Source organism: Atractosteus spatula, chromosome 11 (assembly GCF_055471065.1).
Source record: "Atractosteus spatula isolate fAtrSpa1 chromosome 11, fAtrSpa1.hap1, whole genome shotgun sequence".
Lineage (NCBI taxonomy): Eukaryota > Metazoa > Chordata > Actinopteri > Semionotiformes > Lepisosteidae > Atractosteus > Atractosteus spatula.
In genome coordinates, this window is record NC_142716.1 from 14,886,400 (window position 1) to 14,907,797 (window position 21,398).

The 21,398-nt window shown below is 39.5% G+C and overlaps 1 protein-coding gene and 1 non-coding gene across 3 annotated transcripts; one reads left to right on the forward strand and one right to left on the reverse strand.

Moving 5' to 3' along the window:
- Positions 1–436: 436 nt before the first annotated feature.
- Positions 437–11,490, reverse strand: c11h1orf210 (chromosome 11 C1orf210 homolog). 2 transcript variants are annotated; one of them, XM_088927327.1, is made up of 5 exons: positions 11,425–11,490; positions 5,819–5,933; positions 4,295–4,787; positions 4,025–4,120; positions 437–3,100 (listed from the first exon to the last, which is right to left on the reverse strand). In XM_088927327.1, the coding sequence occupies exons 2-5, from the start codon at positions 5,915–5,917 to the stop codon at positions 2,709–2,711; spliced, it is 1,080 nt and encodes a 359-aa protein (XP_088783453.1). In that variant the 5' UTR covers positions 5,918–5,933; positions 11,425–11,490; the 3' UTR covers positions 437–2,708. The 2 variants fall into 2 exon arrangements, with proteins under 2 accessions (XP_088783453.1, XP_088783452.1); XM_088927326.1 differs by having other exon boundaries at positions 5,819–5,930; positions 11,425–11,477.
- A 5,487-nt stretch (positions 11,491–16,977) lies between these two features.
- LOC148823592 (U5 spliceosomal RNA) lies at positions 16,978–17,094 on the forward strand. Its single transcript, XR_016093800.1, has one exon. It is a non-coding gene; the product is annotated as a U5 spliceosomal RNA (small nuclear RNA).
- Positions 17,095–21,398: the final 4,304 nt, after the last annotated feature.

Genomic DNA, 21,398 nt, shown 5'->3' on the forward strand with positions numbered 1-21,398 from the left:
TTGATATCGGCAACATTATTGTATCTATAGGACTTTGGGTAATCCGAAAAACCAACATCATAATTTTAAAAGAATTTAAAGTCTTGAACAGGCTTCATGCATAAGGACAAAATACGCAGAAAACACACATTTTCGTTTTAAAAAAAGGAAGCAGAAATAGGTAGGCTACATAAAAGGGCTATATCCTACTTTCTTTATATCTTATTGGGATTTAATCATTAAAATTTAATCATTTAAAAGACAGAAGCCAAGTCAGATCCAGGAATTTAGTCAAATGTCATGTGAAGGACAGTACAAAATGCTAACACGTTGTGGCAGAATTCGTCCAGCAGGTACTTGAACTGTGATCGAATTGTTAAAAATGAACATTGGAGACTCCTGGCGGTGTTTATTATTATTAGCGTCTAAAAGGGATAATACCAATATTACATTATTAAACATAAAAATTGAATATTTATTACTTGGAAAACATAAAAAGTAACATACCGAAATGTGTACCAGATTCCAATTAACATTAATATCCATCAAATTCCAACTTAAAAAAAATTGTACTGAAAAACAAAAGAGAACATTTTAAATGCAATATATTTAATGAATAACCAGATAAAAGGGAATGATTACAAGCATACAACAATTTACCATTTTAATATGAACTTCATACCCTTAATGAAACTACATTAGTTTGGTATGAATTGTAATTACACTGACAAAGATAGAAAATCAGGCTAAATTGTGTAAAAGTCAGGGTAGATTTGTAATATGTTTTTTTTAACAGACTCACAATATCACAGAATGTATTCCTAGCAACAAAATTGACAGCATATGGTAGAAACAAAGTAAAAACCATTTGAAACTCCTTTTAATACGGAATATAAATTACATACTGTATCATTCTGCAACTCACAACTGACAACCCACTGAAGCTAAGCAGGTGTGAGCCTGGTCAGTGCCTGGGTGGGAGACCTCATGGGAAAAACTAAGGTTGATGCTGGAAGGTGTTAGTAGGGCCAGCAGGGGGCGCTCACCCTGTGGTCCATGTGGGTCCTAATGCCCCAGTATAGTGATGGGGACACTATACTGTAAACAGGTGCCGTCCTTCAGATGAGACGTAAAACCAAGGTCCTGACTCTCTCTGGTGATTAAAAATCCCAGGGCGTTTCTCAAAAAGAGTAGGGGTGTAACCCCGGCATCCTGGCCAAATTTCCCATTGGCCCTTGCCAATCATGGCCTCCTAATAATCCCTGTCAATGAATTGGCTTCATTACTCTGCTCTCCTCCCCACTGAGAGCTGATGTGTGGTGAGCGTTCTGGCGCACTATGGCTGCTGTCGCATCATCCAGGTGGGGCTGCACACTGGTGGTGGTGGAGGGGAGAACCCAATACCTCTAAAGCACTTTGAGTGGAGTGTCCAGAAAAGCGCTATATAAGTACAAGCAATTATTATTATTATTATATATACAGAATGGGTAAAACATTTTGATACAATGATTGCACTGATCACACAAGAATCTTTTTTTCATATATGTAAATATATTAAATAAAGCTACAGTGTATTGTATTGTATAGACATGCTGCCCTTTGAACACAATTCAGCATATTATAAAGAGGATTGAGCGGGGAGCTGTAAAGTAACAAGTAGAAGTTAATTCCATGCTGAAAAGTAGAAAGAATAATACAAATATATTTTTCTCTACTTTTCTGCATGGACTTAACCTCTGCTGCTTAGTATACTGTGCTCTGTGTTTGTTTTTAATATCAGGAGTGTTAAAACTGCAAAATAATCATATACTATATAAATATGTTTTTGTCTTTAACTTAAAATATACACATCTGCAAAATGTTAAATTGAAAACTGTTAATTTGTGACTTTTTTGTATTCACAGTGCTTGCTCCACATGTTTACAAAGCTTCAACACAGGAGTCATTCAAATAATCTTTTTCTTCACTGTCAGTGTAATCGGTCAAATGAAAGGCGATCATCAACGAGGTAGCCTTCGGATTTCCTTAAGAATTTTCTTAAAGGAGCCAATGTTTGTTTTTTACAGGGTTGGCCAGTCCTGATCCTGGAGGTTTGGTGTGTCTGCATGTTTGTATTCCAGTTCAGCTCTTCACAAGCGAAACCACATGGTTACTGGTCTAACTGGGTGAGTGGGACAGCTCCCCAGGTGCTGCTGTTTTAAAGAGACCTGGACCCTCCAGGACCAGGACTGGACCCCTGAAAGAGGTGTCCGTAAAACTGCTTAAAATAAATAAATCCATAAAGCTGATTAAAATAACTCCAGTAAATCAAGAAAACCCTACAACACCAGTTCTGAATTTGCACTCCACTGCTTAATTATTATATCATTATTATACATTTATTGAATTAGCTAATTATTAATGTTCAATTTATTGCAGATTGTAAAACTGAAATCTGTCATAGCTAAACATGTAGGAAACTTCTGCCTATCGTCTGGTACAGAAGCATCCAAAATTGATCTGCACAGACAGGACAAATTGTCTTCTAACCACAAAAACTATCAAGTTGCCCCATCGATCAGTGCCTGTGGAAAATGATTTTAAAGATGGATTTATAGCGGTGCTGTTAAAACAAACAAACATTACTTTGGTGTTTTGTTTTTGTACTCCATGAAAGGAAAGAGTTTTCACTTTGACCCAGTAATCTGGATCAGTCTAGCAACCCTCCCCATAATTCCTCTGTCTTCTCTTTAGGTGATTGAAAACTGAATGTCATCTTCTCTGTTCTCCTCCTCCTCCTCCTCCTCCTCCTCTCCTTGCCTCTCGGCCCTCTCCCTCTCGCTGGCCTGGATGTAGTTGTCCTCAATGAAGCCATCGTCGTCCTCCAGCTCACACTGGGCGGAGCTCTGAGGCCCTCGGCCTGCCCGGCCCTCACCGGGCAGGCCTGCCTCCAGACTCTCGGTGTCACAACGGCTGGCCGTGTCTGTCTCAGACAGCAGGGTGTGCTGATAGCTGGCCAGGTAGTCGTGGCAAAGTTTGCACTTGACCACCAGTGCAACGAGCACAGAGAGGGAGATTGCTGTCACCAGCACCGCTATCAGGTACTGCCAGGAATTCCCACTTTTTCCATCATCCTTTGATGCTGCAGGGACAATAAGTGCATTCAGGGTTTCAGCACCTGTATGACACATTTCTATTTTCTCTGTCTCACTTCACATACCCTCACTAACTGAAGCACTGAAGCACACACATCCTGTTCTGCCCTGCATTAATCTTTGATGTCAGTGGACATAACATGCCGTAATTCTTGTTTGCTCTTCACTGCAACAGAGGTTCCAAGGGATATGTGGAGACTAATTGTTTTCATTATTACAATAGTTGTTCTTAATGATTTACTTAGATGGCTCCTTTATCTAAAGTACAGTAAACAAACACTTTATAGAATGAGGTGACGTAATTTTGAGACACAGACTAGAGGGTACAAGCGGAAACTACAGTATGTCGAAATGCATTTAAAACCAGTAATAGGAGTCAAAGGGTTGTGGGAGTGTATACCAAGCTACCCAGCCATGTTGTTGAAGCTCAAACCCAGGTTTCCTTCAAGAAAGAGCTGGATGAGATCCCTGGATCAATTGGCAACTGATGATCAAACAGATTAGATGGGCCAAATGGTTGCTTGTGACCATTCGTAACTTCTTATAATTTCCCAGAAAACTGGAACTAAGTTAAAAAATGTAAATGTAATGGAGATCTGGATGCATTATACTGTAAGTTGATTGTGGAATACCACAATACCTCTCAAAGTTTGGAATGGGCAACACAGAAGAAGATCACCATTATAGCAGGATTCAGCAAAAATATATTATTTGTGCAGTGCAGTGAGGAAAATTCAAGTCAGGCTGGACTTATTATTTGCACATTAGTAAATCATTGATAGCAGAAAGTGTGGAGAAAGCACACAAGTATAATGGAATGTGGCTGAGAAAGTCCTCTGTCTTCATCTATTAAAATCATGGTTGTGAAGGAAACAGAGCTGTGCTACTGAATTGTGAAACAGATGTCTTACTGTTATTAAAGTTAGCTGTTGTGTTATCTTTATCCACGGTTGCCTCCAGTAGTTTTCTCTGGCCACTTCTCCAGGTGGTGTGGTGTATTCCATTCTCTGAAAAGTAACACGGTAATGTCAAAAAAGTCTATTCCTTGCTTGACTGTTTTTCTTTTCACAAGCAACTAGGATGCAGAAATTGTGTATTTCTCTCTTCACCAATAGAAGCCCCCTTTAGGCCCCAAACTAAACCCATTTAGTTTGATAAAAACTAATAATAAAATTACCCACCTTCTGAATTATTTTCTGGTTTGAGAATCATGTCATCTGAACCACTTGGCCAAATCACATTTCCTACTCCCTTCAGCCACTCTAAAGATGAAGGCTGTGGTTTGTCAAGCCTGTTGCCATGGAGATCCAAAAAGGACAAAACTGTCAGATCTTGGATGGCAGTAGTTAAAGAGCCCCACAGTTTGTTGTTCCTCAGCAGAAGGCTCTTCAGTTTCGGGAAGCCTTGAAAAGCCCCAGCCTTTATTTGCTTGATGTGGCAACTGCTAAGATCAAGGACTTGCAGGTTTTGTAGACTGTTGAAGGTCTTTCTCTCCAGCAGAGGGAGGTAGTTGCCCGTGAGGTTGAGGAATACCAAGGACTGAAACCTCTCCAGCTGCTTTTGGTTTCTGGTTTCAGTTAGGTCCAAGAAATTCCCAGATAAGTCCAGAACAGTCACATTGTCCCAGATCTCAGGAGGTATTTGTGTTAGCTTCTTCTGGCTGCAGTTCAATATCTGTTTTCAAGAAGATGAGTAAATTGATGTCTTGTTTTTTTATTTCAAATGAAAACTCTGCTAAGAGGAACAGTCATGCAAAGCTCAAGGTTATTTTTGAACAGCATACAGACTATTGCATGTTGTGTTTTTCCCATGAACAAGCTAAGAACCAAGAGGACTCTTAACATACAAAATCACAAACTGACTGGAAAACATACACATACTCAAAATTCACCAGATCTATTTAGATCAGTTTTGTTAGTGAAACTATTTAGCTTTAAAACAACAAAACCCAGATAAATATTAGAGGGCTTATGGAGCTAATGTATAAGGTAATACCTGGAAAAGAAATGGCATTCATCCAATATCAGGAAACATATAAAAGCAGTACAAAACATCCAGCAGATTGCAGACATATGCATGCTGACCGAACCTGAATTTGTTTAATATTCTGAGATTAATAAATTTATGTTAATTTATATGCATTCTAAATTCTTAACAGCTTACCATGTTTTACGAAATAAAATGCTTACATAATAATAATATCGAACACATAAAGAGAGACAAGACCACCGTCAATATATTCACACTAAAAAGTATGTCAGCAGAAACAGGAAACAACTGAAGCACCACGGGTTTTGCACTATCAAAACAACAGCACTCAGAAAAAGCAAACTGGAGAAAAAAATATCAGCACCAACTAAAGAATATATTTCACCTCACAGAGCTGATAAGATACACACACAGTTACTAATGACTAAACCTTGATCCATTAATATCAGTTTAAATAGCATTATTATTTCATTTCCTTTCAGATAGAGTAGCTACCTCACGAGATACTGTAGCTCCCCAGGATGGCACGTGTTACATTAGCAGTCCAGGAAGGTGAAGGAGACGGAGCTCAGTGAGGCCTCATAGTCATTACAAGGGTTATGGATATATTTCTTACATGTTTAGATTTTACAGGTCACTAATAATACTAAAGTAGTTTTAGCCAAGTCAAATACAGTGATTGTTTTATTCGAGTTACTCTTTGCGATTCCACCTACCTCACCAATACCAACACACAAGCTGACAGCCTGTGTTACAGCAATAACAGTCCCCCAGAGACACACAACAACACCAAGTGTACAGTTTAAGGTCCCCATGCTTCTCTGAGCCCTGCTGAAAGAAAGACAGTTTAATTCTTCTGTCCATCCTATACCAACTGGAACACAGCATATCTAGGGCAGAGGTATGGAATTATCACTGCAGGTTTAACAAGTTTCTAAACAGCACAACTGTTTGCACAACTACAATGAAATTGCTTTTTTCTTTCGCACAACCATGCTGCTTAAAAAACATACATGGCAGAATTATAAAAATGCAGATGAGAATATATACCAAAGTATTATATTATAGTAAAGTATTTTGTGGGTAAGGTCATATTGAACACATTTAATGTACATTAATCGGGATTAGAAAATATTGTTCCTGAAGTTATAGTCTCTCCCTCTTACTGTACATCAATTGGGTTTAACTAACAACATAAATAAACAAACAAAATAAATATACTTTATAAGGGCCGCTTGTATCCTACTTTTAAGACGAAGATTTGAAGGGACTGACTGGAGAACAGTTGAAACTTGCTGTGTTTGTGGAGACTTGTTCATTTCTGATTTGTTCTCTTCAGTGAAGTGCTGGCTAACTCTTTTTTCTGTGTTCATTTTTAAAAGTAATTCTATGCAGTCTATGAACTGCAAACCTCAAGGATGAAAGGTGGTGAAAACATCAGATTCACCACTTGTACTGCTCAGGAAGCATTATCTTTTAGGCAATGTACTGTATATCAGCTGCCATCATACTACAGGACCCTGAATTTATACAGTACATCTGCACTTGATAAATGGTTATTGTGCTTGACCTTATTGTGGCTCTATCAACAATTTACAGACATTCTAAGCCTGTATATACATTTTGATTACTTTTATTATTTCTATTATATATGTGTTATTATACATTATACATATGTTATTTATATACACATGTGCGTATTCCTCATAGAAAGTTGTAAATATTCAATGTAAGTTGTTTTCAATCTTTTCATTAAAGGAAATCTTGCTTACAGCCCTTTTTGGCACTGAGGCCATTTTTCTCAGTGGGCAAGCCTGTTATTAGACCTCTTCCCCTAGCCTTGCCCTGCTATTGAATTCTGTATTGTTGGCTGTAAACACACTCCAGGGGCTGTCTTTATCTCTTCCTGTCTGAACACACAAAAACACCACAACAACAGGGCCTGTGAGCAGAAGTGGGAGACAAGGGGTCTTTTGTTGAAAGGTGCTGAGTTTCTCTTTCTTTCTGCTGCTTTTCATTTTAATTCAGTGGTGACTTCAGAAAAGGTTTAACGGCAAATGGCCATTGCTATGTTTGCAACACGGCCTTAAAATGACCTCTTAGAAAGCGTCCTTTATGAGGCCCCTTCTTGGGCTCTGGTAGTGTAGTCACAATACAAAGTATTTTCACCTGGAATCGTCACAGAGCAACACCAGTGGGTGGATCACTATAGAGTATTAACTATTAACACTGTTAACTGCTCTGCTGTACCTTCACATGGGTATATGTAACCCATGAACTCCTAAAGTACTGATCTGCCACCTTTTAAGAAAACATCCATCCATTTTCTAACCGCTTTATCCAATTTAGGGTCACAAGGGAGCTGGAGCCTATCTCTGCAAGCAAAGGGCACAAGGCAGGGTACAGGGATGCCAGTCCATCGCAAAGGAACATACAGACACTCACACCAGGGACTGTTTTCCCAGAAACCACTTAACACTTTGTTGTTGGACAGTGGGAGAAAGCTAGAGCACCTGGAGGAAACCCACACAAACACAGAGAGAACATGCAAACTCCACACGTATAGCTCCCCAGGTCTGGAACTGAACCCAGGGCCTCAGAGGTGTGCCTCTGTACTGCCCTTTTTTTAAAAAAAAAACATATTTCATGAAATGGAAGTTCTGCAAATAGCTACAAAAACATATAATATCTGATTCCTTCACCAGAAGCACAGCATAGGAGAACAAAACATGTCACTGAGATTTGTAATGATACTTATACTTTTTTACTTAAGGTGGCTGTACTAATTCCATACTAATTGGTGTGCTAGACCACTGTAAATCATGTTTTTGGTGTAGATTTGATTTATATGAAATCACTTGTAAAGTGCTTCATATTTACATGTCAAAAGAAATCTGGCTAAATGGCAGTATTCAAATGTAAGTCTTTTATATTGTCATCATATCAGTCACAGTTCTCGCTATGTGAACTGAGATGGATGGGATTGTATTATTGCTAGACCTTCAACATTGAATGAGTAAGGAATAAGGTATGTGCTGTATTTCATTTCTTAGCACTCTTACAACTCATGCAAAATTCTCATTTATGTTTTTTTCCTCCCAAATGTATTTTTCCATGCTTTTATTTTGTGACCTAGCTGAAGTAGTTTTCTTTTTTTGACACTTGATTGTTACGACCACCACCTGTCCACACTAATTGCACCTCATCACCTCATTTTCCGATCATGTCCCGTTCCTCCACTAATTAAACTCCCACGTTCCACATTCCCATGCTCGGTATTGGGGGTCCCTTGCTTGTCAGCTTGCTGCTAGCTAAGATTTCTCTCACTGTGTGTTTCTCTTTCTCTTGACTCTCTGGATTCTTTACCCATTGCCTAGTATTTTGGATTTCGCCTTTCGGATAGTGTTTATCGGATTAGTTCTCATTTTGAAGGATCTTAGATGCACTGCATAGGGTCTAATTTGCTTTTCAGCTTAACGCTGCCTACCATTGATATCCCTGATTCACAAGATTATTCACCCATTCGCCCAGTTTTGACCCATTATTATTTTGCCCTAGTTGGAAATGGTGGTGGGGGGGAGAGACAAGTAAGTTGCCTTATTTTAACTCCACTACTTGATATTTCAGTTAGTCTGGGCTTGAAAAGGAGCGGAACTGCAGTTCAACACATGGAAGCAACAATAATTTTCAGTAAGTTCATCCCTGCAACATCCCAATTACATTGCTCTGAGATCTGGTTACTGTGTTTCTAGACATTCAATTTGCATGCAAAATGAAAACAGAATCTCATGAACCAAAACAGCCAGCAATTTTACAGACATAATATCTGACAAACAGAAAATACAAATGCAACAGTGTTTCTTTTAATCAACATAAAAACACTAGTCATTACTGAATTGTTTCAAATGTCAACTATACTTTATTTTTCCACTGTAGACTTGATTTTAGCACATTGTTTTGCAACTGTGGTAGGGAACGAGTTTTGGGAGACTTCATAAAATGCAAAATTTACAAGGTCGTGCCCTAGTTTGGAATGACTTGCACAGCAAATTAAACTGTTGAAAAATATCCTTTCAGGGCTTTTAACAACTACTAAAAACTGACTGCAACACCCACTCTAGTCAAACTATTGTCTCTTCACAATTTGGTAATTGCACGAAATAACAAGAGTAAATCTATTAAAAGAGCACAAACCTTTCCTTTCTATCATTTATGGTGACAACAGGCAAAATAGGGGAAAGGCAGAGTGAGTCACTGACCTTACCAGAAATGAGAATTTAGGTTACAGCCCACCAGTCAGCCACAGGGCTGTGCAATTCCTTGAGCTAACAGTGAATAACAGCATTGCAATGTGATACATAGATAAGAAGAAGCCTCTGCAGAAATAGGACACAAGTTAGATTTTCATTCCCTAAAGGCATAAGCTGTGCCTTCCTTTATGGGATGTAATTGTATAATTTATCCTTCCATTTTCAAACCACTTTACCCAATACAGGATTCAAGGTGGGATATACCCAGGGGGAGACACCAGTCCACTGCAGGGCTCACACACACAGACATGCACACAGTAACACCAAGGGCAATTCTCCCAGAAGCCAATTAACATACCAGTATGTCTTTAGACCTTGGGGGGAAACTGGAGCACCCAGGAGAAAACAGGGAGCACTTTGTAAACACGGGGACAACAAACTCCATGCAGATGGCACCCCAGCTCCAGAATTGAACCCAGGGCCCCAGCACTGCGCGGCAGCAGTTCTAGCCACTATGGCACCGTGCTGTCTGTAATTGTATAATGTACAGTACTAATCTTTCTGCTAATCTTGTTTTTAATCGAGTAACAGTGATCAGTCCCATTAATCTCTAGAGACAGACAAGAATTATTCCTCAGGCGATACCAGTTTGCACCCACCCCTCAGTTATTAAATTGAATTCATTATGAAAGACGAGTATTGAAGAGCCGGGTTGCCAGACTGCGTAGTAAAGTATAGTATTAGGGGGCTGACTCATAACTTACAGTATATTGTCAGAGTGTCCTAGACGCTGGAGGGGTCAGGGAAAACATTGTTAAAGGAAAGGGATCCATGGCAAACCATTAGAAACTGTGAGATAGTAACATACAGACCTTGCCACTGGAGTGGACAGCTGAACACTTTTTCATTCCATTATTTTCCAATTTGCAGCCATATCCTATGTCAGATATAGCATACAGTGTACATCCATTATCAGAAAACCGTTTCTTCTTAGTATGAGTCATGACAACACAGACAGCAGGTCACCAGTCAATCGAAGAGTGTGCGTACACACAGGGACAATCTAGAGACAATCTAATTAACCTACAGTACCTAGCATGCCTTTGGAAAGCGGGAGGAGACCAGGGCACTCAGCACAAACCTGTGCAAACTTGGGGAGAACATGCAAATTTAAAATAAAAGACACCCTAGTCCAGAATGGACCTCTGTCCGAAAGATCTAGGAGGTAACAGTGCTAACTGCTACGCCAATGTACTGCTATTCAGATATCCATTTTTTTTAAAAGCATCTCACACAGAATCTTTTAAAATTTGACCTCTGGTTCATGAAGGTTTAGCTGACAGGACAACAGTGCCAAAGTATTCAAGAAAAGCTAGTGTATATAAACAGCTGTACATTATTTACATTGGAATAATAGAGAGCAAAAACAGGCAACTTCCTTCTTTCCCTCAGGTCTGTACTATGGACATTTCACTGTGTTAACACACAACAAAGTAAATGGCTAAATCAGCAGCTCCTAAATATCCTGAATATTATGATAACAAACATAAAGAGATTTATAGATTAATATTTGGAAACATAAAATTACATATGGAAACTTGATATTTGTTACATACAGGAAGAAAATCAACTGTATGTAAGCACAAATGTAATGAACGTGCACACTATAATCTATAATTTTGCTACCTTATGATTTTAAAAATGTATTCATTTTAGAATACAGCTGTTACTACATCTTGTGGTAACAAAATAAGTAGAAAAACTGTAGGTCTGAAGTAGGGATCTCCATAAGTTCTTCCTGTATATTTGTTTTTAAACCTTTTGTTAATGTATACATTAAATATCGTACAAAATTCCTTATTATTTAAATTAAAACTATTTCACATTAGAGAACACAGTTTATAAATAAAAGAACAAACATCGACTGGATATGATAGGAATGAACTTCAAAATTTATAACATTTGAGAGATTCAAGGTGTCAAGGTGTCTCATACTAATTCAATATAAAAATGACCACAGTTACAGCAAGTGCTGCTTTTAGTATTTTAAAGAACCATCAGCAGTAACTCACAAATCTTTATCCTGGGCCCCTGGTCACTTCTGTCCAGTAAAATAGTGTTTCTCTCCCTGTTCTCACTTTGTAGTGGTGTGGGTTTTTTTTTCAAAGAAAATGGAGTCTTCCTGTGCAAAGGTTAAGAGCAGTGTGATTCTAAACGCTCTCACAAGAGTCTGGTTAATGAATAACTATGCTGGTAACCAAATTAGCTCTTCAGACCTCTGCCTCCTTATAGAAGTCCAATCACAGGTTGTTTGAAGCAGAAAGTCTTTATGAAATGAAATGTCATCTGGTAAAGAAAGTTTGTAGCTGAGAGATTTGTGTTGCATTAAGAGATTAATTAAAAAACATGATGATTCTTGTCCTCATTGCTTCATTAGCTATTATTTATAATTTTGCTCTTGCTGATTAGATCTGTGTTTCAGACTTACAAGAAAAATTGGTTTCCAAAACAGTTCCTGAGTATCACAAGGCTAATTTACTCTATCATCTCAGCATGCTCTGTCACACCTGAAGAATGCTCCATGGCTGAAACGGTGTTTCCTTTCTTCTTTTTTTCAGCATGGAATAAACCTATTACTTGTTCCTTTGCAGCCTACGCATGTTGACGCAGCTACCCACCTGATGCTCTGTCATAGTCACATCCAAAGCATTTCAAGCATTTCTTAAACTGATATAGTCATTTGAACTGATATATTCCTAAGTCAACATGGAAATATATGAAAAGACTTTGAAAATTAAATAAGAAATATGCACCAGGCTGTGCCTCTAAATTCAATCTGACAAATACCTATAACCCTGAAAAAGGAACACGGTAAGTGCCCTGTCTTCAGACAAGTATTCATTACAGTAAACTTTGTGAAATTCAAGTGTATCAATGCTATTCTTCTATTTCGGGGTTATAAGACAATCAGAACTAGTGAGTGTATTTCAAACCGCAAAAAAAAAATTTACACAGTAACTTGTAAATTACTTCACATCAGAAAATAGTTGAAATTTCCAGGTATGCGCAGCGCCATATTCTGTGATTCGGAAAGAGGCAAATTCCGGTGAGGGACAGCGGCCCTATTACATTGTAAACAAGCCAACTTGTGAATACATCTATTTTAGTCCAATAGAAATGATGCTCTCGACAGATCACGTGGGAACATTTCTGCAGTGTTTGCTGCACAACCCGTACTTACTTGCTCATACATCGCAGTACATTAGTTGTTACAATGACTAGTGAGCAGGAAGGGCCGCACCATGTTGCAATTCGCATGAACTCTCACTCTCGCTTATGACGAGACCAGGGGTTGCAATAACATGGCGACTTACAGTACTTTCACAAAGTTCACAATTTTCTGCTTAGTTCAAAAGTTGTAAAATTGTCCTATACCGCCAATGAATTTATTTTGATACCAAGATTTCATAACAGGTTTGAGAAATTGGGACTGCAGTGTCCCTTTAAGTGATATGCACTTTTGATGCTTGCAGTTTACTTAGCTGCAAAATGACTACGGACGTTTCTTACAGGGTTGAGACTAATTCAGTAGATGTAATATTACACCATTTTAATATCTCCCCTCCATTAGAGACCAGGATGAGAAATTAGCTTTGTTTTGGAAATAAGTGACCTTAAGTGAGTAAACAGGCCTTCCCTCGTCTTGCAGGAAAGGAGATATGACCCTGAAAACAATAGGGTCACTTCCTCACCATCTCATCAAGTGCTCTGGCTATGGTGTGAACTCCTCGCTGCAGTGCAGTCTGCACATTTGGATTAAGGAGTCATTCTTGAAGGGGTGGAGAAGGACAGCCGGGCAGAAAGTGGCCAGTCAGCAAAGCCAATTACAAGGGTCTCCCCACCCATGGACGCAGGGGCATCTCTTTGTTACAGCTGCACAGAGAGGTCAAGGGTGCCCGGCATACAGCTGGTGGAGCTTCATTCTGTATGGGAAAAAACAAAACAGCACAACAGGGTCATAACCATAGTGGATTACAGCTTTGGAAGAAGAAAATTCTCAATCCTGTACCTCTACATACAGTTTGAAAGTCCTATTACATTAAAATAAACACCACCACCCCAAAAATTGACTTGTCATTTTCCCCCTTACTGTACTTCTTTAAATTATTAGCAATGACAGATTTCTGTATGAGCGTCAGTTCCTGGCCCTGCACAATATACAATTGTATATTTGCATGGCTGAATAATATCTATGACAGATGATCTAAAGAAGGGAGTAAACTAACTGCAACTAATCATGAAAACACATGACCGTGAAAACTACCAAAAGCTCATTTATACAACATCACACAGACAATGCAGAGGACGTTTCTTGACCAGTGCTTCATAATGAGTGGTTTTCTTGGAGGAAACATCTAGGAGGCTTCAGCTGGTGAAAGACACTAAGCTGCTGCTCTGGTAAATCATACAGGAGCATTAATGTCAACAGTCCCGAACCAGTACTGTGGTGGACTAGTGGTTATAAAACCTTGAAGAATACTTTCAAGAAGTTAGCATTAAAGTGTCAACAGGCTGGATAATATAAAATGATCTCAGGAGGGTACAAAGTTTTGTCGCATTTTCATTCAACAGGATAATTACTGTATTTATTTCAAAAGGGGGGTATTGTGGCCCAGTGGTTATCTTTGTTGCCTCATAGCACTTGGGCCCTGGGTTCAGGTTCCTGGACGTAGGATGCTATCTGTGTGGAGTTTGTATGTACTGTCTGTATCCCTAGAGGTTTTCTCTGGGTGCTCTGGTTTCCTCCCACAGTCCAAAAACATACTGGTAGGTTATTTGGCTTCTGGGAAAATTGATCCTGGTGTGAGTGTGTCTGTGTTTGTGTGACAGCCCTGTGATGGACTGGCATCCTGTCCGGGGTGTGCCCTGTCTTGCTCCCGTTCCCTGCTAGAATAGGCTCCAGCTCCTCTGCGACTCTGAATTGGAAGAGACAGTTAGAAAATGAAAGGATGGACTTTCATCAAAAAAGAATTATTTTCTGCCATACAGTATGTGAAACACTTAAAAAGACATGAAATACAAATCTAAGAAACCCTGCAGGACAGTGGCTGTGATTTCATGGACCTGTGCACCATTGTACTGTACTGTATGTTGGTACGGTAACATTTGACATTATGGATCTTGAGCTGTCCAAGTCTTCCTTAGAGCTGAGAAGTAAATATTTTATTACCACACAAGCTTGCTTGTGAACTATAAGCCAGGGCTAAAACCTCAATCGGGGCCTGTGGGTGTCAGATTGAGGTATTCCTTTCCATGTCCAACTGTTTTCCACAGAGATCCATGGGAATCAGGTCCCCTGGCTGTCCAAACATACCACAGACAGGAGGCCACAAGCTTTCCTGTTTCTGCCTGCCATGTGTTTGATTCCAACTCAAGCCGTTTCCTGGTCAGATAGCAATCCTAGCAGCAGGAATTCCTGTCCAGGAGCCATTCTCCATAGACGGGCACACACACTGCGCTGAACAACAACAACCGCTGCGGTGGTAATAATGAAGAAAAAATCTGGCAAAGTTCCCCAGCCTCCTTGCTAATAATATTCTTATGGAGCGCTATGACTGTATTACACCTTTAATGATAATTTCAGCCCTGGGGCTATAATTAAAAAGACAAAGTGTACTCCATTGGGTCACCCTGACCTGGATGGAGAGGAAACATAGCCCCAGGCCACAAAGTGGGAAACAAATAAAAGAAGAAAGATAATGAAGAATCAACAGTGGAGTACAGAACTTGAAGAAGGAATATTAACAAAATCTTAAAATGTAGAGAATTAGCAGCAGTAATTACTGCTGCCATAATAACTTTATTTGAAATACAACATTTTTCCTGATACAGCACATTCAGTTTTTCTTTTAGGACCTGAAATAACCTTATTATTTAGCTGTAGCATTGGCTCCAGGAATGGAGGAATAATACTTTGATAATGGTAGTTACATCTCTTGGTGGGATAAATGCATGGAGATTAACTCAAAGTGGTTGCTTCCCTGATTTTTCTTTGTTATGGAGGCACTATTAATTTATGTGGCATTGTAGTTCAAAGAAACTGAAAAGTACAAAAAAAAAGCAGCAAAACATTGGCTGCCTACTGGAATGGCGCCCGTGAGCCCATACAATTCATCCATTTTCAGCCCATTCTTGCAGCACAGGGTCATGGTATCTCCTGCTGTAGAACTGAACAATCTGTAGCATCGTGGAACAGTACAAACTGACAGGAAATCAGAAGGTGTGTAAGCTGTACCTGTCACAGGACACATGCAGCGAAACGTGTGATAATTGGTGGTGTGACAGAGCACGTTGCTATGGAAAATTGCTTTCGGATGGTTCCACTATTCAGGCAAGAAGGCAGCATCCATTTCCTGAGAGAGACACAGCATTTAAACATCGATGTTTTCTTTAAATGAAAAAGCATTGCGCTAGATTTATTTATTATGCCTTGGTAGGCAATTAAACGCAGTCCTTCTCTACAGAAATAAATTCATAAATTCATGCCCTCAAAATGTACTCCTTTCTCATCAACAGAGGATACCCCAGCAGTGTTATTGACAGGGCCCTTGCCTGAGCCAAAAACACCCCTCGGACCATCAACTCAATCACGAACTCCTGCCGTAACAACCGCATTCCTTTGGTGCTTCCCTACCACCCCAACACACTTCCTATCCCCAGGACTATTAATGACACCTTTTCAATCCTACAGGATGATCCCTCCATTGGGGCCCTCTTTTCTGACCGCCCCATCATCTCATATCGCCAAAAACCTAATCTGCGTAACCTTCTTGTTCACAGCTCCCTTGACCGCCCTCAGCAACCATCCACACCAGGCACTTTCCCCTGCAACAGAGCTTGCTGTATCACCTGCAATTACACATCTAACACCACACTCATTCAAGGCCCCTCAGGACAATTCCGGATCACTCAGATGGTACCTCTTGTACCTCCAGCAACCTTATTTACTGTATCTCTTGCAGTAAATGCCCAGCCATCTACATTGGAGAAAAAAGGAGACTCGGAGACTGCTTCAGAGAACATGTTAGAGCTGTGAAGATTAAAGATCTCTCCAAGCCCATTGTCTCTCATTTCACCTCTGATGGCCATGACCACTCTAATCTTTCCGTCTGTGTTCTCAAAGACGGTTTTCTGAACTCATACATCAGAAAGACTAAAGAAATTAAAATTATCCTGCAGCTAGGATCACACCTTCGTCCTTCTCTCAACGACAGACTAATTGTCTTCTAAATTCTCTCTTTTCATTGTAGGTTTCATTTCACACCTTTCTTCACCTATCCTGACTTCACACTACCTGATTGGCTACTCTGTCTGTCCTCTGCTTCCGCCTCCAGCTCCTCCTCTCTCCCAGCTTTTGTTCTCCCACTACATTACCTTTGCTTACTGCCCAGTCTTTCTCACACCTGAAGAAGGCTCCACGGTCAAATCGTTGTGTTTTCTTTCTTCTTTTTCAGCATGGAATAAACCTATTACTTGTTCCTTTGCACCCTACACATGCTGATGCAGCTACCCACCTTAACTACTAAATTCATGTAGGCTCTTTTAAATTCTTTTTTTCGTAGTTTGTTCTCTGGTTTCTCTTCATCTTGTACAAATCTTTCGCCTTTTACTAAAGATTTCCGTGAAGACGAGCATGAATGAGTTCCGTGCAATTTTTGTGCCTCCCTGCAGTTGGGTTGGGCGCAGTTTTCATGGTGGTGTGGTGGCTCTGTGGCTAAGGATAAGCACCTCTGGCTGGAAGGTTGCTGGTTCAAATCTCGTGGTTGGCAGAGGAATCCTACTCTGTTGGGCCTCTGAGCAAGGACCTTAACCCTAACTGCTCCAGGGACATAAATGGCTGACCCTGTGCTCTGACCCCAAGCTTCTCTCCCTGTCTGTGTGTCTCATGGATAGCAAGCTGGGGTATGCAAAAAGACAAATTCCTAATGCAAGAAATTGTATATGGCCAATAAAGTGATCTCATCTTATTTTGCTGTTTTTTTTGTAATGTACATATCCCAGGTAAGTCAGCATTGCGTTAAGGAAGTGTGTTTCTCTCTTGCAGGCAGGAATGAATTTTTTTTTAATTTTTATTTTGAAAAATAAACTGATTTAACATGCTTACCATTGGCTGGAGTTCTGATCTCTACTGAGACCTGCCTACCTCCTGAACTGTTTCACTGGTGTGAAGAGTGGGATGGCATGAAAACATAACCAACGCTAACTTAGTTTTTCTTTATTATGTGTAATTCCTAGACAATATGAAAAGCCACACAGTACTGATAAGAGACACAGTGTGACTGGGCCTATTGGAAGGCATGGGCACTGACAAGGCTGGTGCCTACATTGGACTCAGTGGATTGCTATGTTTTGCCACTCACAGTGGGGGTGATTGCTATCTCTCACCCCTGCCCCACCTCAGGGGGCCCAGCTGTACATTTTTTCCAGCCTGTTGGGATGTTTTGTTTCCAGTGGTGGGTTAAAAGTAGCCCTTGGAAATATTATATTTTCATCTATAAACTGCAGACAGCAGTGCGGATTTCCTCTTAGTCGTCACTTGTCTCTCAGCATGACAGGTAATTTGCATGGTTACTATCTCGCTGGGAATTATGTTAAAAGTACATTATTTACTCTACTGTTTTTTTTTCAGTTCCATTCATTTTTTAAACATTTGGATTATTTCCAACCGTTCAATTATTTCAGCTGTCACCCCAATGTTATTTGTTCTTTCTTGGGGCTGAGGAAATAAATCAAATATTCAGCTTTGATCTAATACTGTTATCTGGGTGCTGAATCAACAGTTAAAACAGACAGTCCGAGAGCTTCTTTGTCTAATACTGAATACTGTATTTCTAACATCTTAAGTGAAGGTACGCTTTGCTGTGTATTTTGTAAGCAAAAGAACAGTTCTGGGGTGTCCTTGCTAAAGTTCGACAAGGGAATTACACCTTTCTCCCACTGAGATCTCTCTGCTGCCAGATTACAGAAGAGAAAATCATTCATGCAGGATTTTGGTGTTTGTATCAGGCATTGCGGCATGACAGCGAGCAGAAGGGCAGAGAGGAAATCCTGTTTTGAGGAATCTCTCTGCACTGCCATGTCTCTCCGGCCCTCAGTGCTCTAATCCTTTATCCTACTCGCTCTGACCAATGTGGACTCTAAAGATGAGTATGAGTGAGCTGTTTATTCTAAGGGGCCTCTTGGTGTGAATCAAGTTGACAAAAGGAAGTCAGAAAGATGTCTTCATTGTGAAATAATGTTTATTATTTCACACAATAGGTGGATGACTCTTCCAGAGATACAGCTGGATAGTAGATAATTCCACCAGCATTGTGGAAAAAGATGAGGGGGAAAGAGTGCGTTTTTTTCTTTTAAACAGAAGCAATAACACATGAGCCCAAGCATCCCCTATCCTTTTCACTCCCCCCTCAAAAATCACATCAGTATATGGGAATTTGGAGAAGGTATTGAACAAGTCCTAAGTCGAGACTAATTTTTTCTTTGGAAAGCCCAAAGGATGTTTTTCAATGTACCATAAACTGCTATTGGACGAAAATGTTATTATAACTAAATGATTAAGTGGTTAAGAGAAAGGCCTGGGTATGTTTCCTATGCAGACTGAGGGTCCATTAGTACAGCCACAGTTCCCATGGTGTTGGGTGAAAAAACATTCATGGGAGCAATAGCCAATCTGGGTTTAGTGCGTGTGGAAGACTGCCAGATCCTTTTACAATGGGTGGAAATGGGAACTCAATACAAACTTTCTCACAAATTCAGAGATTTTTTTCCCCCCGAATGATGTAAAATTCACAGTACAGCCCTCAAATGCTATACAAATTCTCAAAGTCATTCTTACGATTGTAATTTAATTATTTGTATGATCAACATTTTTTGACCAGCATCTTATTCATTTTCAATCTGCTCTGCGTGTTGTTATAACAGGCAATAGAAAATGGCAAACTAAACTACCAACAGCTGTGAGCTATTTAATTTATATATAGATATAAATTTGCAGAATTTTCACCCATCAATATAAAACTGAGTAGTATGTGTTATTAGAAAAAATGTTGTAGTAAGTTAAGCAATTTTTTAAAAGAAATGAAATTCGATGGCATAAGTTTGCAGGCTCACACACTTTTTCTGCACTTTCTTCACTGTGAAATGTTCAGTGTTTATAAAAGATAGGTTTGGGTGTGTGTTCATGTCTTAATATATTAAAGTCTGAGACAAGATGATAAGATGGTAGCTTTTCTCTCACAACAAATCCCCCAAATGCCACAACAAATTATTAGCACTGAATAACAAAAGCCTTTAGGGACAATAGTCTCTGCTGGGGTACAGTAGCACAGTCTATCCACCACCCCAAAAACGCAGCCCAGTCAGTCTGTGTTGACACAGCATCCACACTTTCCCCTTCAGCTTCCCAACTCTCCTCCCTTCTCGCGCTGGGCACTCCTGCCTGAGTATCGCCTGACCCCACGATGGCTCTTGACTCTGCAAAGAGATGTTGTTTGGACAATAAGCATGGTGTGGATGTCTATAAATTTCAGGCTTTCAAAAAAAATAATCTTTTGATCAGGGATGCATCAAAGCAAAGGGTGGATCCTTTGGAGCAGGCAGGGCTCCTGGCTGACTACAAAGGAAACAGGAAGAGCTGTTTTAGGGGCTCTCCTATTTGCGGCTAAAAGATGAGGGAGTTGGAGGCAGAGAACAGAAGAACTGAGGCATAAGCATGTTGGCATAAGCTTTGACATAAGCATGTTGAAGAACGTGTAAACATTCAGCCACAGTCAAAAGATCTAAAGTTCTTTTCAAAATACTCTAAATTGTACATTGCAATTTCTCACTACTTTTTATGTAATTCCAAAATCGGGACTGACATAATGTGCAATATGGCATCATTACTGGTCGACCCTGTGCATTTTCTTATTCTTTTCAAGCGCTCAGCAAACTGAGTTAATTTCTTACTAATCCCGTTTACAGAAAATAACAATGCAAAACTGGTGCCACGTTATTTAAAATAGTAGAGTATTTTAAAAATAGCTCCAGCCTTTTGTTTGAAAACAGGAAAGAAAGCTACAGAATGGTTAAGGGGAATCTCCTTCAGCTGCTGGAAGATGCCAGGAACTGTAAAACTAAATCAAGCTGGGATGAGAAATCAAGAGCAAATGTAAATTAATATTACATCTTACTTTGAATTAAATTTGGTCGCCTTCCATGTAATTATGCAGGAAAAATAACCAGCCACCACTGACCAAATCAGTAAATGACTACAAACATGACCAAATCTCAACTTTTAAGTTCTTAAAATATTTTTTTTGACAGGGACAGAGAGTTCTAGAAGGGGCTTACCTGTGTTTGGCATTTCATTTCTGTATAGATTTTGTTATTTCTGACTAAAAATCACACGTAACTCCAAGACAAACTTTTAACTGAATACGCTTCTGAGGAAAATCGATTTGCTTGTCTTAATTCAGTAAGAACTGCAATGTTATGGTACAGGTCCTTTCAGTTACCCTGCACCTGCGTTTGTGAAAATAAACATTAACAGTAATTTATTTGTTTTAAAAACTGTCCGGATTTGTGTAGAGTATTTGGAAAATAAAACGTGTTGCAGAATATTTTTTTTTACAATGCAGCTTTTATATCCCAACCCTTTTAGAGTCCAGGTAATATAAAAGCGGTACCAGTAGCCTCTTTTATAAATTTTTTGCAAGGTAATATCACCAATATTTACAGTATACCGCACCTTTGTAGAATGTTTTCATGTTTTCCTACTGTTTTAACTTGTCGGTACCAAGATTCCATTGTGCCTTAAAATAAAACATTATTATCCTGTTAAACTTAAATAACGATAAGGCACACATCAGTTTATTAATAACAGCAGATATTTTCCCCCAAGTGCGCTGGAGACAGTGAATTAAGGCTCCTTCTCGGACGACTGTCAGACTTTTTTTTCCTCCTCCGTGACGTTTTTTCCTTCCTCTTCCACCCAGAATCTTCTCCG